This window comes from Salmo trutta, chromosome 19 (genome assembly GCF_901001165.1).
Source record: "Salmo trutta chromosome 19, fSalTru1.1, whole genome shotgun sequence".
NCBI lineage: Eukaryota > Metazoa > Chordata > Actinopteri > Salmoniformes > Salmonidae > Salmo > Salmo trutta.
The window spans coordinates 55,746,277-55,770,102 of NC_042975.1; the positions used below are offsets into that span (position 1 = coordinate 55,746,277).

Below are 23,826 nucleotides of genomic sequence, written 5' to 3' on the forward strand. Positions count from 1 at the left end.
GGTCGCCTCACATAGGCCTACAGATAATGTCAGAGCTGGACCCGCAGCTAGAACGTAACTACATGTTTTATGTTTTTTTTAATAGTTTAAACTGAAGGCGCTGTGAATTATGGGCCTGCTCTGATATATGTGATAGTTGGCTTCTAAACGAGTTGGAAAAAGTGGATTTGGTGTCAGATGGTATCAGTTTGGTGTCAGAATGACATCTAATTGACTGATGGATGCTGACTTGCTGGGTGACGAGCGATGGAGAGGAACCAGAGTCACTGCCCGGCCATCCTGATTTCATCGGGCCAGTCAATTTTGCATTTCTGCAGTATTTTTGAATATGTCAAATTTGTTATGGTAAATGCCCATTGAAAAATATTGCAAGAAATTGCAACATATTGTACATTTGCAATATGATTCAATTGTGCAAAACATCACCAAATGGACATGATGAAAACACCACAATGAGCGATGGAAAGGAAACACAGTCACTGCCTGGCCATCCTGAGTTCATCGGGCCAGTCAATTTTGCATTTCTGCAGTATTTTTGAGCATGTCAAATTCGTGATGGTAATGGTCATTTTGGACGTTTTTCTAAAAATCGTTAAAAAACAACAGTCCCACTTCTCCCTCATTATACATGACAAATAGACCATCTAGGTTGATTCATGGCTTAACATAGGGCTATATATCATTTGGGCAGTACAAATGCCATTTGGACATGATTCACTGACTTTTGGGTTTGGAAACCTACTTCCTATGATTGGCAAATGGCAAATGGACAAACATCCTGATTTGGCACATTCAATACTTTCATACATATATAATTGACAAAAAAATAATTGGACATTTCATTTGGACATTTCTTATGGCATTTGGCAAAAAATTGACTTCCTATGAAATCATATTGCAAATGGACAAAACATGTGCCTTATGTACAAGCAAAAACAACCCAAAAAATGATGTCAATAAAATGTCAAAAATATGTTCATACAGCTCTTATACATGTGTAGTTGACAAAAACAATCAAACGAATTTAGAAAAACGGTCCAGAAAGCACTTTTTTAAGGGGGTGATAAGTTTAAGAAAAAAAAAGAAAAAATTCAAAATTTGACTAATGGTCTTGACTTGTGTTACATTTGCAATAAGAAAATTCACTGTGGAGAGCGCTCGCCATCTATTGGATATTTGCTGTGATTTGGCACATTCAATACTTTCATACATGTATATTTGACAAAAAAAGAATTGGACATTTCATTTGGATATCTCTAATGGCATTTGGCCAAAAAAAGAAAAAAAAGTCACTTTTGACTTCCTATGAAATCATATTCCAAATGCACAAAACATATGCCTTATGCACAAGCAAAAACAACAACAACAAAAACATTATGTCAATAAAATATGTCAAAAGTATGTTCATACAGCTCTTATACATGTGTAATTGACGAAAAACGGTCCAGAAAGCACTTTTTTAACTTCTTGGGGCTATTTGGGACGTTAGCGTGCCACCCGTGGCGCACCCTATCAACAGCAGGTGCATTTCAAGAGCGGCAAATTTGAAACCAAATAAATGTCAAAATTCAAATTTCTCAAACATACAACTAACTTACAGCCTTTGAAAGATAAACATCTTCTTAATCTAACCACGTTTACCGATTTCAAAAAGGTTTTACGGGGAAAGCATAAAGTTAGGTTATGTTAGGAGAGTACATTGACAATAGCTGTGTGTAGTGTATTGTCGATTCAAAGACAGGCGTCACCAAAACCATAAAATCAGCTAAAATTATGCACTAACCTTTTACAATCTCCATCAGATGACACTCCTAGGACATTATGTTAGACAATGCATGCATTTTTAGTTCTATCAAGTTCATATTTATATCTAAAAACAGCGTTTTACTATGGCGTTGATGTTCAGGAAATCGTTTCCCTCCAATACCGGCAGTCAAGTCATGACAACAAAATAATTAATTAATGTTAGAAAACATTGGTAAAATATTATATTGTCATTCAAAGAATTATAGATTTACATCTCTTGAACGCAATGGACTTGCCAGATTTAAAATTAACCTTACTGGGTAATCACACTTTGCAATAATCTGAGCACTGCGCCAGAAAAATACGCATTGCGATACAGACTAACCGCCATGTTGGAGAGATCTAAAATCGAAAATACTATGTAAATAATCCATTACCTTTGATTCTCTTCATCAGATGTCACTTCCAAAGAATCCCAGGTCCATAACGAATGTAGTTTTGTTCAAAAAAGCTCATCATTTATGTCCAAAAACCTCCGTGTTGTAGCACATGATCTAAGCCAGCCGGACTTCACTTCACTTCAAGAACGGAAAAAATATATTTTCGTTCGTTCAAACATGTCAAACGTTGTATCGCATAAATCATTAGGGCCTTTTTTAACCAGAACATGAATAAAATTCAAGGCGGACCATTGGGTTCTCTTTTAAAACGTTTCGGAATGAGAGTACCCACCATCAAATTGCGCGCCAGGTGTCTAATGGGCCATCGCCGTTCCAACGCTCTTCTTCAGTCAGATCTCACTGTAGAAGACTCAAAACACTTTGTAAAGGCTGGGGACATCTTGTGGAAGCAATAGGAAGTGCCAAAATATTCCTCCTTCCCTTTGTTTTTCAATGGTATAGGCTTAAAGTCAATTCAACACATCAGGTATCCACTTCCTGTCAGAATCTGTCTCAGGGTTTTGCCTGCCAAATGGGTTCTGTTATACTCACAGACACCATTCAAACAGTTTTTGAAACTTTAGGGTGTTTTCTATCCAAACCTGAACAATAATATGCATATTCTAGCTTCTGAGTTGGTGTAATAGGCAGTTAAAAATGGGCACATATTTTTTTTTAAATTCTCAATCTTAAAACCTGTTGAGGCCACGTGTTAGCAATGAACCCTGAGACGGGATTGCTAGCAAGGCTGGAAATTCAAAACATCAAAAATCTAATAATTTCAATTTCTCAAACAATCAACTATTTTACACCATTTAAAAGATAAACATCTCCTTAATCTAACCACATTGTTCAATTTTCAAAGAGGCTTTACGGCAAAAGCATAAAGTTAGATTATGTTAGGACAGTACATAGCCACAAAAATACAAACATCCATTTTCAATTCAAGGTCAGGCGTCACCAAAAGCAGAAACCAGCTAAAATTATGCACCAACCTTTGACAATCTCCATCAGATGACACTCCTAGGACATTATGTTATACAATACATGCATTTTTTGTTCCATCAAGTTCATATTTATATCCAAAAACCGCATTTTACAGTAGCGGTGAAATTCTGATTTTTTTCTTCTCTGAAATGCTTCCGGTGAACAACGTTACAATTTTCAAAATTACTATTCGAAAACATTGGTAAATTATAATATTGTCATTCAAATAATTATAGTTTAACATTTCGTAAATGATACTGTCTTGCCAGATTTCAAAATAACTTTACTGGGAAATCACAAGTTGCAATAAACCAGGTGCTGTGCTAAGAACAATAAGCTAGCCTAATTAGCTTAGCATCATCTTGTAACCATGTAATATCAATAATACTATTGTCAATAATCCATTACCTTTGATTATCTTCATCCATTGGCAGTTCCAGGAATTCCAGGTCCACAACAAATGTGGTTTCTTTTGACAAAGTTCATAATTGATGTCCAAATAACTCCAAGTTGTTCCATGTTGTTAGCGCTTCGGTGGCTACTAAAAAGTAGCGAGGGGGGGTGTGTGAAGTCACGGCAAAAAGTTAAAAAAGTTACAAAAATAATCTATTTATGTTTGTTCAAACATGTCAAACGTTGTTTAGCATCAATCTTTAGAGCCATTTTTAACGTGAAACATCAGTAATGTTTCAACCCGACTTCACCTGTGTCTAGAAAAACGTTTTTTTTAAATGTCTCGTGTCTCATGATTGCGCAGGTGCAGGCCATAATGGAAGTGACGACATCCCACGGACGTCAACTTCAATGCATTCTAATTTGCTCCCTGTTAATCATGGAAGCTTCAAACAACTTTATAAAGATCGCTGACATCTAGTGGAATCCGTAGGAGTTGCGAACGGAATCCTTTCTCACTATGGTATCTAATAAACAATGACACTAAATAGTACAGCCACAAAATTCTCATTTTTTTAAATCTATTTTTCTCAGGTTTTTGCCTGCAATATGAGTTTTGTTATACTTACAGACACCATTCAAACTGTTTTAGAAAATTCAGAGTGTTTTCTATCCGAATGTGTTAATAATATGCATATCCTAGCTTCTGAGTTGGTGTAGGAGGCAGTTAAAAATGGGCACGTATTTTTTTCAAAATTCTCAATACTGCCACCGTGGCCCGTAGAGGTTTTAAGAAGAATCCTAGTGTCAGCTAAAGACTTACAGAAATCTCTGGAACATGCTAACATCTCTGTTGACGAGTCTACGATACGTAAAACACTAAACAAGAATAGTGTTCATGGGAAGACACCACGGAAGAAGCCACTGCTGTCCAAAAAAACATTGCTGCATGTCTGAAGTTTGCAAAAGTGCACCTGGATGTTCCACAGCGCTACTGGCAAAATATTCTGTGGACAGATTAAACTACAGTTGAGTTATTTGGAAGGAACACACAACACTGTGTGTGGAGAAAAAAAAGGCACAGCACACCAACATCAAAAACTCATCCCAACTGTAAAGTATGGTGGAGGAAGCATCATGGTTTGGAGCTGCTTTGCTGCCTCAGGGCCTGGACAGCTTGCTATCATTGACGGAAAAATGAATTCCCAAGTTTAGCCTAACATTCTTCTGCAAAATGTCTTGATATCTGTCCGCCAATTGAATCTCAACAGAAGGTGGGTGATGCAACAGGACAACAACCCAAAACACAGAAGTAAATCAACAACAGAATGGCTTCAACAGAAGAAAATACGCCTTCTGGAGTGGCCCAGTCAGAGTCCTGATCTCAACCCGATTTGAGATGCTGTGGCATGACCTCAAGAGAGCGGTTCACACCAGACATCCCAAGATTATTGCTGAACTGAAACATTTTTGTAAAGAGGAATGGTCCAAAATTCCTCCTGACAATTGTGCAGGTCTGATCCGCAACTACAGAAAATGTTTGGTTGAGGTTATTGATGCCAAAGGAGGGTCAACCAGTTTTTAAATCCAAGGGTTCACATACTTTTTACACGCTGGTATGTGAATGTTTACACGGTGTGTTCAATAAATATATGAAAACGCATAATTGTTTGTGTTATTAGTTTAAAAACCTGTTTGGGCTAGGGGGCAGTATTGAGCATTTTGGAAAAAATATGTGCCCATTTTTAACTGCCTCCTACACCAACTCAGAAGCTAGAATATGCATATTATTGTTCAGGTTTGGATAGAAAACACCCTAAAGTTTCTAAAACTGTTTGAATGGTGTCTGTGAGTATAACCGAACTCCTATGGCAGGCAAAATCCTGACAAGGTTTCATGCAGGAAGTGGCCTGTCTGACAAGGAGTTGTGCGTCTTGCATCTGTTTATTGAAAAGTAAGGATCTTAGCTGTAACGTGACAATTCCCAGGGCTCCAATAGGCTCTCAGAACCCGCGAAAAACCTGAAGGATGACGAGGCGGCCTCTGGCTGAAACAGATTATCGCTTTTGGTAAGTGGCCGATCAGAGGACCATTGAATGAGGCGCGTACACGATTCGCCCCCGTGGAGAAATTTAATTCGGCTGTTTAGGCTCATTGCAGATTCCCGGTCGGAATATTATCGCTTTTCTACGAGATAAATGGCATAAAATTGGTTTTAAACAGCGGTTGACATGCTTCGAAGTACGGTAATGGAATATTTAGACATTTTTTGTCACGCCAATGCGCCATGCGCGAGACCGTGATGTAGCATTCTGATAGTGTCACCCTTTGTTACCCTTCGGATAGTGTCTTGAACGCACGAACAAAATGCCGCTATTTGGATATAACGATGGATTATTTGGGACCAAACCTACATTTGTTATTGAAGTAGAAGTCCTGGCAGTGTATTCTGATGAAGAACAAGAAAAGTAAGAACATTTTTCTTATAGGAAATGTGATTATGGTGAAGGCTGAACTGGGTGGGTGTCTAAATAGCTAGCCCTGTGATGCCGGGCTATGTACTTAGATTATTGCAAAATGTGCTTCATCCGAAAAGCTATTTTAAAATCGGACATATCGAGTGCATAGAGGAGTAATGTATCTATAATTCTTAAAATACTTGTTATGCTTTTTGTGAACGTTTATCGTGAGTAATTTAGCAAACTGTTAGTAAATTCCCCGGAAGTTTGCGGGGGGTATGCTTTTTCTGAATGTCACATGCTAATGTAAAAAGCTGTTTTTTGATATAAATATGAACTTGATTGAACAGACATGCATGTATTGTATAACATAATGTCCTAGGTGTGTCATCTGATGAAGATCATAAAAGGTTAGTGCTGCATTTAGCTGTGGTTTGGGTTTATGTGACATGATATGCTAGCTTGAAAAATGGGTGTCTGATTATTTCTGGCTGGGCACTCTCCTGACATAATCTAATGTTTTGCTTTCGTTGTAAAGCCTTTTTGAAATCGGACAGTGTGGTTAGATTAACGAGATTCTTGTCTTTAAATAGCTGTAAAATAGTCATATGTTTGAGAAATTGAAGTAATAGTATTTCAAACGATTCAAAAATCGCGCCACTGGATTGAAGTGGCTGTTACGTAGGTGGGACGAATTCGTCCCACATGCGCCAGAGAGGTTTTAAGCAGACTGTGTTTGACTATTGTTGTGACCTAGATGAAGATCAGATCAAATTTTATGACCAATTTATGCAGAAATCCAGGTATTTCCAAAGGGTTCACATACTTTTTCTTGCCACTGTAATATCCCCCGTTTTCTGACAATTCCTTTGCCACTCCAGAAGCTAGTTTCCACACCTGCACCAAAAGTCCTCGCTCCCAGGCACCTAGTCTCTATCCAATCGGAGGTAGAGGTCTCTGTTATTACCATCAGCCAATCAGAGGGCTGTCTCAGCCAATTACAAGCCAGTGTCTGTGTCAAACGGCACCCTATTCCTTATATAGCACACTACTGTTGACCAGAGCCCTATGGGCCCTGGTCAACAGTAGTGCACTATAAAGGGAATTGTTTGCCATTTGGGACACACCCAGAGTCTCAGTGCGGGGACTGTGTGCTGGCGCCGGGGGAGTCTGAGCAATCCATCTTCATCCCGGCTTCCAGCAAGATGGGGGAGGCGGAAGAAGAGGAGGGAGGGAGCACGCCACTCTTCCTTTCCAGAGAGGAGGAGGGGAGGGACACCACAATGTACTTCTGGAGAGGTCGCGACCCCCCCAGGCCGCCGGCCCCTCCAGACTCCAACTTGACCAGAGGCTGCAGCGTGGAGGTAGCGCTGGCGACCGTGCTGGTCACTGAGGAGGAAGTCCGAGTGATCACCTGAAGTAAAGGAGAGGGGAATATTACATTACACATCACCACTACTAGGGCATCTAGATAATGACTTTTTTTAGAGAAACTTAAATGTTTATCAAAAAGTGAATGTATAGGATATCAATGACTGTATATTAAATGTTTATTTACGACCACACCTTATACAGCACCAGTCAAAAGTTTTGGACACACCTTCTCATTCCAGGATTTAAAATAAAAAAGTTTAACTATTTTCTACATTGTAGAATAATAGTGAACACATCAAAACTATGAAATAGCATGGAATCATGTAGTAAACAAAAAAGTGTTAAACAAATCAAAATAGATTTTAGATTCTTTAAAGTAGCCACCCTACCCTTGATGAACAGCTTTGTATTCTCTCAACCAGCTTCATGAGGTAGTCACCTGGAATGCTTTTCCAACAGTCTTGAAGGACTTCCCACATATGCTGAGCACTTGTTGGCTGCTTTTCCTTCACTCTGCGGTCCAAGTCATCCCAAATCCTCTCAATTCGGTTGAGGTCGAGTGACTGTGGAGGCCAGGTCATCTGACGCAGCTCTCCATCACTCTCCTTCTTGGTCAAATAGCCCTTACACAACCTGGAGGTATGTTGGGTCATTGTCCTGTTGAAAAACAAATGATAGTGGAACTAAGCGCAAACCAGATGGGATGGCGTATCGCTGCAGAATGCTGTGGTAGCCATGCTGGTTAAGTGTGCCTTAAATTTGAAATAAATCACAGACAGTGTCACCAGCAAAGCACCATCACACCTCCTCCTCCATGCTTCACTGTGGGAACCACACATGCTGAGATAAAGCGTTCCCCTAGTCCGCATCTCACAAAGACAGCAGTTGGAACCAAAAATCTCAAACTTGGACTCATCAGACCAAAGGACAGATTTCCACCGGTCTAATGTCCATTGCTTGTGTTTCTTGGCCCAAGCAAGTCTCTTCTTCTTATTGGTGTCCTTTAGTAGTGGTTTCTTTGCAGCAATTCGACCATGAAGGCCTAATTCACGCAGTCTCCTCTGAACAGCTGAAGTTAAGACGTGTCCGTTACTTGAACTCTGAGAAACATTTATTTGGGCTGCAATTTCTGATGCTGGTAACTCTAATGAACTTATCCTCTGCAGCAGAGGTAGCTCTCTGTCTTCCTTTCCTGTGGTGGTCCTCATGAGAGCCAGTTTCATCATAGCAACTGCACTTTCTATGACTGCACTTGAAGAAACTTTAAAAGTTCTTCATGTTTTATAGTAATGACGGACTATAATTTCTCTTTGTTTATTTGAGCTGTTCTTGCCATAATATGGACTTAGTCTTTTACCAAATAGGGCTATCTTCTGTATACCACCCCTACCTTGTCATAACACAATTGATTGGCTCAAACTCAATAAGAAGGAAAGAAATTCCACAAATTAACTTAACAAAGCACACCTGTTAATTGAAGGTGACTACCTCATGAAGCTGGTTGAGAGAATGCCATTAGTGTGCAAACCTGTCATCAAGGCAAAGGGTGGCTACTTTGAAGAATCTGAAATATAAAATATGTTGATTTGTTTAACACTTTTGTGGTTACTACATGATTCAATATGTGTTATTTCATAGGTTTGATGTCTTCACTATTATTCTACAATGTAGAAAATAGTAAAAATAAAAAGCCTTGAATGAGTAGGTGTGTCCAAACTTTTGACTGGTACTATATGTGAATCTAGGAGGACAGAGTGAATACTATTTATGCTCTTAAATACAATAGTCTTTGTTACCATTTCAAAGAAAACAAAAACAACAAAACTGCTGTCCACAATACCTGCTGGGTGGACGATGCCCCTGAGCTGGTTGCCATGACGATGTACTTGGTTGCCGGGGGCGATGGCTGTGTTGGGGTGCCTGGTCGGGTGGACATGAGGGTGAGGGAGCTGGGTACCTTAATGATGCTGGGGGTACGGGACCCCCCTGACCCTCCTATTCCGCTCTGAGACACTGTTAGGGTGGGCCGAGGCTGCAACATAGAAACAGAACTTCAGATTGGGTTTTGTTATGTTACTAAACACTAACAGGATGAAGTTGCTGATATTGTCAGTCAATATCAGCGTTGAAGTCAATTCCAACTTTGTTTTTCAATGAAGAGAATTGGAATTTAAGTTTACTTCTTGAAGTGACTGAATTTACATATTTATTACACCGACATTTACCTAACACTAAGCTGGGTCAATAGATGTTTGACGTCCATGTGCCCTACCTGTGTGATGGTGAGTGTGGTTCTGTTGACCTGCTGGGCCTGTAGTGCTGCCTGGGCCCTGGCCTTGACCACATGAGAACACAGCATGGGCCCAAGGTAACCGTAGTCTGCCCGGTACTGCTCCACATTGTCAGGCAGGGGACAAGTTTTAGCGAGGACGCTGGCACAGTGTTTCTGAGAGAGAAGAAGATATTAGTCAAGTATCTCTGTATCTCTCACAGATGGGTATATTAAAGTCACAGATGGGACTTTAAAGGCCAGTTTCCTGGACACAGATTAAAAAGCATTACATTTTACATTACCTCATTTAGCAGACGCTCTTATCCAGAGCGACTTACAAATTAAAGCATGTTTTAAGTCCAGAACTGGGTTTCCTCTGTGTCTGGGAAACTGGCCCTAAATGTACTGGATGAAGAGGTGTCTATATTACTGTATGTTGTCTATGGTCTTATTTGTGTTAACAAATCAGGTACATGAGAATAAAACAAACATGTTCTATCATAAAGAGGCATTGAGTAATAATCAGTAGAACAATAAGTTTGGCTCCTCACCAATAAAAGGCTTTGGACGTGGTCTGCTCCTATCTTATCGATGTTGGAGACAACAGGTCCATCAGACACTGCTTTGATACGAGCTCCTTCTACAGTGAGCCTGGGCAGGATCAACGTCTTGATCACCTGGAGAGAGTGAGAAGAGGGAGGTAGATAGAAAGAGAGGGGAACATAAAATTCAACATACCATTTTGTGAATTCTTGGTTGGTGATCGGATCCCAGACCTCACAACCATAAAGGGCAATGGGATCTATAACTGATTAGGATCTGGCTAAAAATACTTGAATCAGTTGTAGAACCCACTGCCTTTTATGGTTGTGAGGTCTGGGATGCGCTCACCAACCAATAATTCACAAAATGGGACAAACACCAAATTGAGACTGCATGCAGAATTCTGCAAAAATATCCCCTGTGTACAATGTAAAACACCAAATAATGCATGCAGTGCAGAATTAGGCAGATACCCGCTAATTATCAAAATCCAGAAAAGAGCCGTTAAATTCTATAACCACCTAAAAGGAAGCGATTCCCAAACCTTACATAACAAAGCCATCACCTACAGAGATGAACCTGGAGAAGAGTGCCCTAAGCAAGCTGGTCCTGCGGCTCTGTTCACAAACACAAACAAACCCCACAGAGCCCCAGGACAGCAAAACAATTACACCTAACCAAATCCCGAGAAAACAAAAAGATAATTACTTGACACATTAGAAAGAATTTACCAAAAAACAGAGCAAACTGGAATGCTATTTGGTTCTAAATAGAGAGTACACATTGGCAGGATACCTGACCACTGTGACTGACCCAAGCTTAAGGAAAGCTTTGACTACCGTAATTTCCGGACTATTGAGCGCACCTGAATATAAGCCGCACCCACTGAATTAAAAAATATATATATTTTTTTTACATAAATAAGCCGCACATGTCTATAAGCCGCAGGTGCCTACCGGTACATTGAAACAAATGAACTTTACACAGGCTTTAACGAAACACAGCTTATAACAAAAATAAATAGGCTTTAACGAAACACGGCTTGTAACAAAAATAAATAGGCTTTAACGAAACACGGCTTGTAATAAAAAATAAAAAATTTGCAGTAAGCTTTAGTTGTCTTTTTGCACTGAGTCAATTCCTCACGCTGCTGTTTCCAACGTCTTATCATCGACTCATTAAGACCAAGCTCCCGTGCAGCAGCTCTATTTCCTTTTCCAACAGCCAGATCAATCGCCTTCAACTTTAAAGCTGCATCATATGCATTTCTCCGTGTCTTTGCCATGATGAGGGTGACAAAATGACTACCGTAATCAAAATGATGGGAAGTTTGAGAGCGCTCAATTTAATCTAAACAGTAAACAGAAAAGTTGTTTGACCTTAACCCGTTCGGCAATTTCATTGGTCTAATGAAAGCTTCATGCCGCCCAAAAACTGAGCACATCACAGAATGTGTTTTTTGAGCAAAAAAATTTGAAAGCGGGAAAAATCCATATATTAGCTGCGTCATTGTTTAAGCCGCGAGGTTCAAAGCGTGGGAAAAAAGTTGCGGCTTATAGTCCGGAAATTACGGTACGTACAGACTCAGTGAGCATAGCCTTGCTATTGAGAGAGGCCGCCGTAGGCAGACCTGGCTCTCAAGAGAAGACAGGCTATGTGCACACTGCCCACAAAATGAGGTGGAAACTGAGATGCAGTTCCTAACCTTTGCCAAATGTATGACCATATTAGAGAAACATATTTCCCTCAGATTACAAAGACCCACAAATAATTAAAAAACAGATCCAATTTGATAAACTCCCATATCTACTGGGTGAAATATGGGGCGGTAGGGTAGCCTAGTGGTTCGAGCATTGGGCCAGTAACCGAAAGGTTGTCAGCTCGGGATTTGATCTAGCAAGGTAAAAATCTGCCGTTCTGCCCCTGAACAAGGCAGTTAACCCACTGTTCCTAGGCTGTCATTGAAAATAAGAATTTGTTCTAAACTGACTTGCCTAGTTAAATAAAGGTTAAATAAAACAATACCACAGCTGCAAGATTTTTGACCTGTTGCCACAAGAAAAGGGCAACCAGTGAAGAACATGTTTATGTATTTATGTATTTACTTTAACTATTTGCACATCATTACAACAGTGTATGCAGCCACAATATGACATTTGTCATGTTTACTGTCCAATGGCGGCGAGCTTTACACCACTCCAGCCGACGCTTGTCATTACGCATGGTGATTTTAGGCATGTGTGCGGCTGCTCGGCCATGGAAACCCATTTCAGTAAGCTCTTGACTAACAGGTCTTGTGCTGACATTGCTTCCAGAGGTAGTTTGGAACTCGGTAGTGAGTGTTGCAACCGAGGACAGACAATTTTATCGTGTTACACACTTCAGCATTCGGTGGTCCCGTTCTGTGAGCTTGTGTGGCCTACCACTTCGCGACTGAGCCATTGTTTCTCCTAGATGTTTCCACTTCACAATAACAGCACTTACAGTTGACCAGGGCAGCTCTAGCAGGGCAGAAATTTGACGAACTGACTTGTTGGAAAGGTGGCATCCTATGACGGTGGCACGTTGAAAGTCACTGAGCTCTTAAGTAATGCCATTCAACTGCCAATGTCTGTCTATGGAGATTGCATGGCTGTGTGCTCGATTTTATACACCCGTCAGCAACGGGTTTGGCTGAAATAGCCAAATCCAGTAATGAGAAAGGGTGTCCACATACTTTTCCCATGCCAATAAGGCAGTTTGAATTGGAGAGAGAGAAAGAGAGAGAAACACTATGGGGTGAGGACATTTCTTCAAGTGTGCAAGAGACAAAGGCACAACTCACGTCAGGTCCTAGTTCAGACAGTCCAGCGATGCAGCCGTAGCGTGTCGTCCACTGAGTCTTGTCATCCAACCAGCTCTGAGAGAAAGAGATGGAAGGTGATGTTCATGGCTAATAATAATAATACCACCACTTATTGTCTCAATCCCAGTATCCAGTGTGTTTGCAACGCCAGGGTTGTGGGTTCGATTCCCACTGGGGACCAGTACGGAGAAAAAAAATGCATGAAATGTATGCATTCACTACTGTAAGTCGCTCTGGATAAGAGCGTCTGCTAAATGACTAAAATGTAAATGTAAATATGTTTAATGAAATGGTGTTCATTTATTTTTCACAAAAGTCACACACACACCCTTTAAGTAAAGGTTGATGAATCGGATGCGTCATACCTTGGTGAAGGTCTTGGTGATGCGTGACTGGATGTTGTTGGTGGTGGTGCTGAAGGTCTTACAGCTCTGGGCCATCAGACGGGCAGCGAAGTCCCTCAGAGCCCAGTGGTTGTCCACGTCAGGCCGCAAACACAGCTGCTTACTCACTATACACGTCACCACCGCTGGGATCAACTCATGCAGCTAGACCACGACCAGGGAACCAAGAGAGGGACACAATGTGTTATGATCAGCACTGAGTTGAGGACTGTCTGTATTGAAATACTCTATCAAGTTTATTAGGATTATATTAGGATTTGGTTTTCAGTTTGTGTGTAATATTGATCTGCGTCATAGTTCAGTTTAATGCGTTTTGATTTCATTTTCAGTTTACTTTGTATGCTTTTTAGCTGTGTTAGAATTTGACAGAATCTGAGTCATGGCGGCTCTTACATATTTCTCTAAGTAGAGTGTGGGGTTGTCCATGAGGGCCTTGACCATCCTCATCAGGTAGATGAGCAGGGCCAGGTTGTTCTGCACCATGTTCACACGGACCTACAGGACAAGAGAAAGACGTAAGAGAAAAACAAGTTAAAGGTAACAGCGTCATGATCCCTACTGCACTGAGACACCTCAGCATCACCAGGATTGTATTCATTAGATACCAAGCAGAATAAAGATGTATTGAAACAGGGAGGCACTATTTGGTAACAATATTTTAGGTTTTTGTTGAAAAAATGTATTGAATGTAATGTAACCTTTTATATTGCGTGCCCTAATGAACACAACCCAGCAGAACAAGATATAGGAGGGTAGATGGCAGGTGAGAGCAGGGCTAAATAAAACATTCTCACTGATAACTTAAAGTTAGGAGCATCAGAAAATGTTTTTGTTTTATTGACTGAGATAAAGCCTATTTGAATTCTAGCTACTTTTGAAGCACATGTTGTGCTCGAGAAACGAATATTTAACACTGTTAAGACACGTTTATTATAAAAGCTAAGATGTTGATACAAATATCTGTCATTTAATAAATAAAGTCATTTGTGGAATATTAGGTTTCTACATTGTGTGAAATCACAATTTTCCTATTGGGATGTATTACATTGAAAATTGTACACTGTCTCTTTAAAAAAGTAATGTTTGTGATAATGAAATGCAAGAGATCTGTCATTCATTGCTATGATCATTATTGATGCAATCCCCTCTGGACTTATTGTACTTTTTAAGGATGTGGCCAAATCTATGCCCGCTTCTTTACCATCTCTTGATCCAGCTGACTCACCAGTGGGCAAGACATGTTTCTCTCCTACTGTTTTTAAAAACAATTATTTAAATATGATGTTTCAGTCCCATATGTCAAAGTATCTTTCTGGAATGGTCTTTTAAGAAATATTAATTGGAAAAATGTTTAGTCTCTTTCTCAGAAGTTTAAGATTTAATAACACTTTTGTGGCGCGATGGGTAACGACGCTTCGTGGGGTGTCAGTTGTTGATGTGTGCAAGGGTCCCTGGTTCGAGCCCAGGTTGGGGCGAAGAGAGGGACGGAACGTACACTGTTACATTGATGCTGTTGACCCGGATCATTGGTTGCTGCGGAAAAGGAGGAGGTCAAAAGGGGGGTGAGTGTAACCGATGTGAAATGGCTAGTTAGTTAGCGGTGGTGCGCGCTAATAGCGTTTCAATCGGTGACGTCACTCGCTCTGAGTCTTGAAGTAGGGTTTCCCCTTGCGTTGCAAGGGCCGCGGCTTTTGTGGCGCGATGGGTAACGATGCTTCGTGGGTGTCAGTTGTTGATGTGTGCAAGGGTCCCTGGTTCGAGCCCGGGTTGGGGGCGAAGAGAGGGACGGAACCTACACTGTTACACACACATGAACAAGGGAACGTTGTAGGCCTTTTCGGAGAGCCTGTTTCTATACTGCCCTTGACTTTGGTGCAGGGCATGTGATATTCATAGCCTCTTTGTCGCAAAACTCCCTGATCTTCTCAAAAAGTACGGAGTCAGGTGTTGTTGCCAGTCATAGCTTTCCACCAGCACCGAATCATCCTCCAGTCCAACATCACTAACGTTACACACAGTTCATACACACATGTTAATGTTAGCTAGCAAGCCAGCTATCTAACCTCAGCTAACTTTAGCTAGCTAACAGCAAGCTTTAACTTGGGGTCTTTTCTTTAACAGTAGACATGTAATGTTAATGTTAGCTAGCTAAACAGTGAACTATCATCCCAAACCATAGAGTAATAGCAATACAAACCGATTTTCATAGCTAGCCAAATAGGTTCACTGTTAGCTAGCAAGCCAGCCATCGAACTTCAGCTAGCGAGGTAACAGCAAGCTTTAACTTGCAATGAAATCAACTTTGACAAAATTAGAAATGTATAATATCAAACTGTAACTAGACTCTTACCCGTATACATGGATGAAAGCTTCACGGAAGACTGCAACCCCTTTCATTAAATAAGACGTCCTGTGTCATTTCTGTTATGTATGCACAGCTTGCTTGGCCCATTGTTTTTGTGTCAAGTCACTCTGGTTCACACTGACCATGTGCAATGCCATAAGAAGCATCTTAAGCATTAGCCACCCACCCAAACTCTGACCATTTTACTCGCCCTAACAGAGCTGGTTAGGCTGTTATCATGTTATCCAGAGCGTTGGTGACTGTAACTGTGCTCCTGGCAAAAATTGAATTATGCTATTTTGCCGACTTCACTGACACTGGCCATATTCAACTGGTGTTGAGCATTCGTAAATTCATCAGTTATTCTGCGCTCTAGTACACTTAGAGGAGAGTGATCTGAAACAGTTGTTGCAGTGATGTTCTATTGAAATAGATTTTTGCATACTGGATTTTTTTGTTAAGTTTTAATACGCAACACATTTAAAAATGTTGTGACTTGCAACATACGCCTAGTTTCCTGAAAAGGCTCACATTTTAGAAATGAGCTGCTCACAGGATCTTGATAAACTGTCTCTGATGTGTTGAGCATTGATTGATCAAAAGCTTGCGCACCCAGTAGGTCTCCAGACTGAGGGTTGATCACGTTTCATACAGTTGCCTAAGAGGTATTCTACTTTTGGTGGGTGCCTTATTCTACGATAGGACATGGGATCCGAGAGCAGCATCCCAGTGTCGATATTACGCTTGCTTTTTTATATGTACAGTACCAGTCAAAAGTTGACACCTACAGTCGTGGCTAAAAGTTTTGAGAATGACACAAATATACATTTTCACAAAGTCTGCTGCCTCAGTTTGTATGATGGCAATTTGCATATACTCCAGAATGTTATGAAGAGTGATCAGATGAATTGCAATTAATTGCAAAGTCCCTCTTTGCCATGCAAATGAACTAAATCCCCCAAAAACATTTCCACTGCATTTCAGCCCTGCCACAAAAGGACCAGCTGACATGTCAGTGATTCTCTCATTAACACAGGTGTGAATGTTGACGAGGACAAGGCTGGAGATCACTCTGTCATGCTGATTGAGTTTGAATAACAGACTGGAAGATTCAAAAGGAGGGTGGTCCTTGGAATCATTGTTCTTCCTCTGTCAAACATGGTTATCTGCAAGGAAACACGTGCCGTCATCATTGCTTTGCACAAAAAGGACTTCACAGGCAAAGATATTGCTGCCAGTAAGATTGCACCTAAATCAACCATTTATCGGATCATCAAGAAATTCAAGGAGAGCGGTTAAATTGATGTGAAGAAAGCTTCAGGCCGCCCAAGAAAGTCCAGCAAGCGCCAGGACTGTCTCCTAAAGTTGATTCAGCTGTGGGATCGGGGCACCACCAGAGCTTGCTCAGGAATGGCAGCAGGCAGGTGTGACTGCATCTGCACGCACAGTGAGGTGAAGACTTTGAGAATGGCCTGGTGTCAAGAAGGGCAGCAAAGAAGCCACTTCTGTCCAGGAAAAACATCAGGGACAGACTGATATTCTGCAAAAGGTACAAGGATTGGACTGCTGAGGACTGGGGTAAAGTCATTTTCTCTGATGAATCCCCTTTCCGATTGTTTGGGGCATCCGGAAAAAAAGCTTGTCCGGAGAAGACAAGGTGAGCGCTACCATCAGTCCTGTGTCCTGCCAACAGTAAAGCATCCTGAGACCATTCATGTGTGGAGTTGCTTCTCAGCCAAGGGAGTGGGCTCACTCACAATTTTGCCTAAGAACACAGCCACGAATAAAGAATGGTACCAACACATCCTCCGAGAGCAACTTCTCCCAACCATCCAGGAACAGTTTGGTGACGAACAATGCCTTTTCCAGCATGATGGAGCACCTTGCCATAAGGCAAAAGTGATAACTAAGTGGCTCGGGGAACAAAACATAGATATTTTGGGTCCATGGCGAGGAAACTCCCCAGACCTTAATCCCATTGAAAACTTGTGGTCAATCCTCAAGAGGCAGGTGGACAAACAAAAACCCACAAATTCTGACAAACTCCAAGCATTGATTATGCAAGAATGGGCTGCCATCAGTCAGGATGTGGCCCAGAAGTTAATTGACAGCATGCCAGGGCAGATTGCAGAGGTCTTGAAAAAGAAGGGTCAACACTGCAAATATTGACTCTTTGCATCAACTTCATGTAATTGTCAATAAAAGACTTTGACACTTATGAAATGCTTGTAATTATATTTCAGTATTCCATAGTAACATCTGACAAAAATATCTAAAGACACTGAAGCAGCAAACTTTGTGGAAATTAATATTTGTGTCATTCTCAAAACTTTTGGCCACAACTGTACACATTCCAGGGTTTTTCTATATATTTTTTTATTAATTTCTACGTTGTAGAAAAATAGTGAAGACATCAAAACTATGAAATAGCACATATGGAATCATGTAGTAACCAAAAAACATTGTTCAACAAATCTAAATATATTTTTCTTCAAAGTAGCCACGCTTTGCCTTGATGACAGCTTTGCACACTCTTGGCATTCTCTCAACCAGCTTCATGAGGTAATCATCTAGAATGAATTTCAATTAATAGGTGTGCCTAAGTTATTTTGTGGAATTTCTTTCCTTCTTAATGCCTTTGAGCCAATCAGTTGTGTTGTGACAAGGTAGGGGTGGTATACAGAATACAGCCCTATTCACTAAAGGCGTTAGTCATACAAAAGATTCCAGATTGCCTTTTCCGATCGCTCATCATCTTCAACCATCATGTAGTCGATGGCTTGAATAGTCTCGCTGGAAATGGAATACCACGGTAGATGCTGTGTTTTTGGTTGATTGCCAGGCGGCATTGGTGGAGAGTCAGGCGGAGAGCGACCTGTTTAAATGATATGAGGAAAAAATATTCCATTTTATTTGGAATGGCAAGCCAGACAAAATTAAAAAGGGCCTATTGTCTCACCCCATGGTCAAGAATGGCCTTTATCTCTATTACAACTGCTCACTTTTGGCTACCACAAATCTAAATAATATAGTTATTTTTTAAACAAGGACTTGAAAATGAGATTGTGAACTCTGCAAACAACGTTTCCAGTCAGAGAATGAGAACGGTAAATTACTAATCAAGCCATCCACCCATTATGGGCTACTAGCAGGACAAAAAACTCTTGCCAAGGAGGGTAGGGGGAGAATTGTATCATTACGGATTTATGTTTTCAGTTGATGCCAAACAAGTTCGATTGGGTTTAAATCAGGAGACCTACATGAAAAGATGAAAAATATATTTTTACATGTACTGTAGTTCTACCGTAGGTGTTGTAGGCCTTTTATTCAACTACATAAAGGTCTACTTACTCTGCTGGCGTCTTGACCCAGTTTATGCCCTCATTTGCAATGCAAACCCTGGCGGCAGTGTGTTAGGACTGCAACCACCAGAGGACTTGAAACTGACCCGGGTTGGATCCCGAGGCAAATGTTGCTTCTTCATCAACATCTTTATGCTTTCGTTAATAAAATAATGATAAAAATACTCTCGGCAGCTTTGATCCATGCCTGAGCCTGCAGGACGCAACGTTCTTTGTTTGTCAGATGAATCATTGGGTCGAAACTATAGAACAGTACAAGAGAACACACATGGTTAATGTTCTGAAAAAATAAATATATTGGTCATGGTTCCCGCGTGGCGCAGCGGTCTAAGGCACTGCATCTCTCACTGCATCCTGAAATGAGCCTCCAGCATGACAATGCCACCAGTCATACTGCTCGTTCTGTGCGTGATTTCCTGCAAGACAGGAATGTCAGTGTTCTGCCATGGCCAGCAAAGAGCCCGGATCTCAATCCCTTTGAGCACATCTGGGACCTGTTGGATCGGAGGGCTAGGGCCATTCCCCCCAGAAATATCTGGAAACTTGCAGATGCCTTGGTGGAAGAGTGGGGTAACATCTCACAGCAAGAACTGGCAAATCCTAGTGCAGTCCATGAGGAGGAGCTGCACTGCAGTACTTAATGCAGCTGGTGGCCACACCATATACTGACTGTTATTTTGATTTTGACGACCCATTTGTTCAGGGACACATTATTCCATTTCTGTTAGTCACATGTCTGTGGAACTTGTTCAGTTTATGTCTCAGTTGTTTAATCTTGTTATGTTCATACAAATATTTACACATGTTAAATTTGCTGAAAATAAACTCAGTTGACAGTGAGAGGATGTTTTTTTTTGTTGCTGAGTTTATATAAAATGTGTCTTACAGAGCCTTTCCTTAAGTCCACTCAAGTTCCTTCAACTGTCTTCTGACTGTGATTAGAGCGATGTTGATGTTGTTCCGTGATGCCAGCAGATTCCAGATGGCCTTTGCCGATCGCCCATCATCTTCAACCATCAGTGAGTCGATAGCTTGAATAGTCTTGCTGGAAATTGTAATGAAAAGCACTATACAAAGTAAATGTTTTATTTATTATGGTCTGACATGTCTGCAGAAATGGTGCAATTCTGTAATGTGTTTTGTTTGGTAAATATTAATTCACATTTGTGGTGCCACTAAATAAATAATGAATTATTTAAATCAATAATTGTCAATATTGTTATTATTATTAAGGGAGGCTGCTGAGACAAGCAAGACTACTTAATAAACATAAACCTTTTAAAACAGTTTTTTTAAAACCCTGCATTAATTGTATAAAAGCACCTTAGATATGAATTTAGAATCCTCTAAATATAATTAGATCTATTACTGTCAAAGGACATTTTATGGATCTGCCAGTATTTCCATTTCGAGATTCCGGTAAAGAAATGTGTATGTAGAGGAGTAACTTTCTTCACCAGTTCTCTTACCATTTTGTACAATTGTGTGATTAGCCTACCAGTTGGTGTAACTATAATGTTAATTCTCTTGAGAGGAATTTTGCTCTTCACTATCACAATATTAAAAACGTTCAAATGCATTCATTAATTAAATCACTTTAGCTGACATATTGCGGTTCATCTCATGAAGGATTGACTCGACCTATAAGCCCAGGACGATTGTAAAACGGGAAATAAGATACACTACAAGAAAGGGAACACATAACTGTAGAAAACGGTTGCAGGTCAAAGGGCCATCTAACAAGTGCAGATTGGAGGGCCATCAAGCGAAACAGACCCAATGAAGCACGGGTAAACGGCGGGAGTATCTATGACTCTGAGGACTGGGTAGGGTAGGGGGCCCACACCCTCCGCTTCTCCCTTCCCTCGGCACGGGGTTCTGGGCCAGGAGGTTCGGGAGGGTGGCTTTGGCTCTCGCCCGAGCTCCGATCTCCATGTCGCCTGGGTTGCGCCCGACCGGCTCCATCCCCCCCTTTCCCTGCATGACGCACCCCCTTTCCCCATTAGGCACGGCCGCATGGCACACCCTCAATATCAGGGTGCACATGGGCCTATTTATACAGGTTATGGAGGATTCATAGTTAAGGCTTGGTTCGTGCAGATAACCAAGAATTCTACGACGTTTGAAATGAGACTGACGTAAGGTAAAGAATAATTCATTAATAGAAGACTAATTGATCAGATATTAAAATATCTGTAGAGTTATATTCGGAAAATTATAACTTTGTAATCTGAAGATTTTCCGTGGTGCCCCGACATCCTAGTTAATTAAATTTACACGATTAGTTTAATCACGTAATAATAATTACAGAGAATTGATTTGATAAAATAAGTCTTCACCTTTAATGATGACAAAGACACGACAGTGGCCTTATCATTAAAACCATTTTTATCTTGGAGATTTTTCTCCTAGTCACACAATTGCTCCCAAAATAAAACAGCTAAATACTTAGTTTCATATGCGACCAAAGTGGTCACACTTTAGAGCCCTGGGTGAGAGTAATTGACAGGAAAAACAGCTCACCCCTTCAGAAATAAAAGTGCTGAATCTGGGGAGCATCTGGTAGAGCCCGGGGTCTGTGGCGATACTCTGTAGAGCCTCCTGAAGGAGAGAAGAGACACATACTGGGTCAGAGAGATGACATGATGCGAAAATAAGAAAACCATACACGCACGCACACATACACTACCATTCAAAAGTTTGGGTTAGAGTGTCTAGTTTGAGAAACAGACGCCTCACAAGTCCTCAACTGGCAGCTTGATTAAATAGTACATGCAAAACACCAGTCTGAACGTCAACAGTGAAGAGGCGACTCCTGGATGCTGGCCTTCTAGGCAGGGTTCCTCTGTCCAGTGTCTGTTCATTTGCCCATCTTAATATTTTATTTTTATTGGCCAGTCTGAGGTAAGACTTTCTCTTTGCAACTCTACCTACATTTTATATTTTAGTCATTTAGCAGATGCTCTTATCCAGAGCGACTTACAGTAGTGAATGCATACATTTCATACATTTTTTTCTCCGTACTGGTCCACCGTGGGAATCGAACCCACAACCCTGGCGTTGCAAACACCATGCTCTACCAACTGAGTACACAGCGTAGTACAAGATCTTCAGTTTCTTGGCAATTTCTCGCATGGAATAGCCTTCATTTCTGAGAACGAGAATAGACTGACGAGTTTCAGAAGAAAGTTCTTGGTTTCTGGCCATTTTGACCCTGTAATCGAACCCACAAATGCTGATGCTCCAGATACTCAACTAGTCTAAAAGCGGACAGTTTTATTGCTTCTTTAAATCAGCAAAATTGTTTTCAGCTGTGGTAACATAATTGCAAAAGGGTTTTCTAATGATCAATTAGCCTTTTAAAATGATAAACTTCGACTAGCTAACACAACGTGCCATTGGAACACAGGAGTGATGGTTGCTGATAATGGGCCTCTGTACAGCTATGCAGCTATTCCATGAAAGAATCTGCCATTTCCAGCTACAATAGTCATTTACAACATTAACAATGTCTACACTGTATTTCTGATCAATTTGATGTTATTTCAAAAACAAGGACATTTCTAAGTGACCCCAAACGTTTGAACGGAAGTGTACATAACAGGTAACCAAAATAAACGAAACACTAGTGAAAATGAGGGACACAGAGTACAAAACATTAGGAACACCTTCCTAATACTGAGTTGCACCCCCTTTTGCCCTCAGAACAGCCTCAATTCGTCGGGGCATGGACTACAAGGTGTTGAAAGCATTACACAGTGATGCTGGCCTATGTTGACTCCAATGCTTCCCACAGTTGTGTCAAGTTGGCTGGATGTCCTTTGGGTGGTGGACTATTCTTGATACACACAGGAAACTGTTGACCATGAAAAACCCAGCAGCATTGCAGTTTGACACTCGAACCGGTGTACCTGGCACCTACTACCATACCCCGTTCAAAGGCACTTAAATCTTTTGTCTTGCCCATTCACCCCCTGAATGGCACACATATACAATCCATCTCTCAATTGTTTCAAGGCTTAAAAATAATTATTTAACCATCTCCTCATCTACACTGATTGAAATGAATTTAACAGGTGACATCAATAACGTATCATAGCCTTCACCTGGTCAGTCTGTCATGGAATGTCCCTAATGTTTTGTACACTCAGTGTATATTAAAAGTAGGTGATTCCACACAGGCGTGGTTAAGCAATTAAAATCCTATCATGCTTAGGGACATACAAATGCCCATTATTATTATTTAGGCTACCATGGCTAGAAGAAAATAACTCAGTGACTTTGAAAGAGTGGTCTCAATGGAGCATAAAGGGTGCGTGTGTGTGTCTCAATCACATATGGGAGATTCTGGAATGGGGCCTGAGGCAGCATTTTTCACCACCATCAACAAAACACCAAATTATGGAACTTCTCATGGAGGAATGTTGTCACATTACTCCAATAGATCTACGCCAAGGCACAGTGAAGCTTTTCTGGCATGTGGTGGCCCAACGCCCTATTAAGACACTTGCTGGTGTTTCCTTTATTTTTGGCAGTTGCCTGTATATACAAACATACATACGTCAATAACAAAGGGTTTGAAAAAAATCTAAGCAGACGGTGAACATCCCTTTGAATATAGTGAAGTTATTAATTAGGCTTTGAATGGTGTATCAAT

General features: G+C 40.8%; 1 protein-coding gene across 1 annotated transcript in view; it reads right to left on the reverse strand.

Moving 5' to 3' along the window:
- Positions 1-7,160: 7,160 nt before the first annotated feature.
- Positions 7,161-23,826, reverse strand: part of LOC115153784 (transcription initiation factor TFIID subunit 6-like) — a 29,113-nt gene continuing 12,447 nt past the window's right edge. The window contains exons 5-12 of the mRNA XM_029699359.1: positions 21,693-21,770; positions 13,857-13,958; positions 13,425-13,607; positions 13,039-13,113; positions 10,223-10,348; positions 9,672-9,845; positions 9,240-9,431; positions 7,161-7,439 (exon numbers count right to left, since the gene is read on the reverse strand). Of these exons, the coding sequence (XP_029555219.1) occupies positions 7,161-7,439; positions 9,240-9,431; positions 9,672-9,845; positions 10,223-10,348; positions 13,039-13,113; positions 13,425-13,607; positions 13,857-13,958; positions 21,693-21,770 (1,209 nt within the window). The remainder of the gene's footprint in view (positions 7,440-9,239; positions 9,432-9,671; positions 9,846-10,222; positions 10,349-13,038; positions 13,114-13,424; positions 13,608-13,856; positions 13,959-21,692; positions 21,771-23,826) is intronic.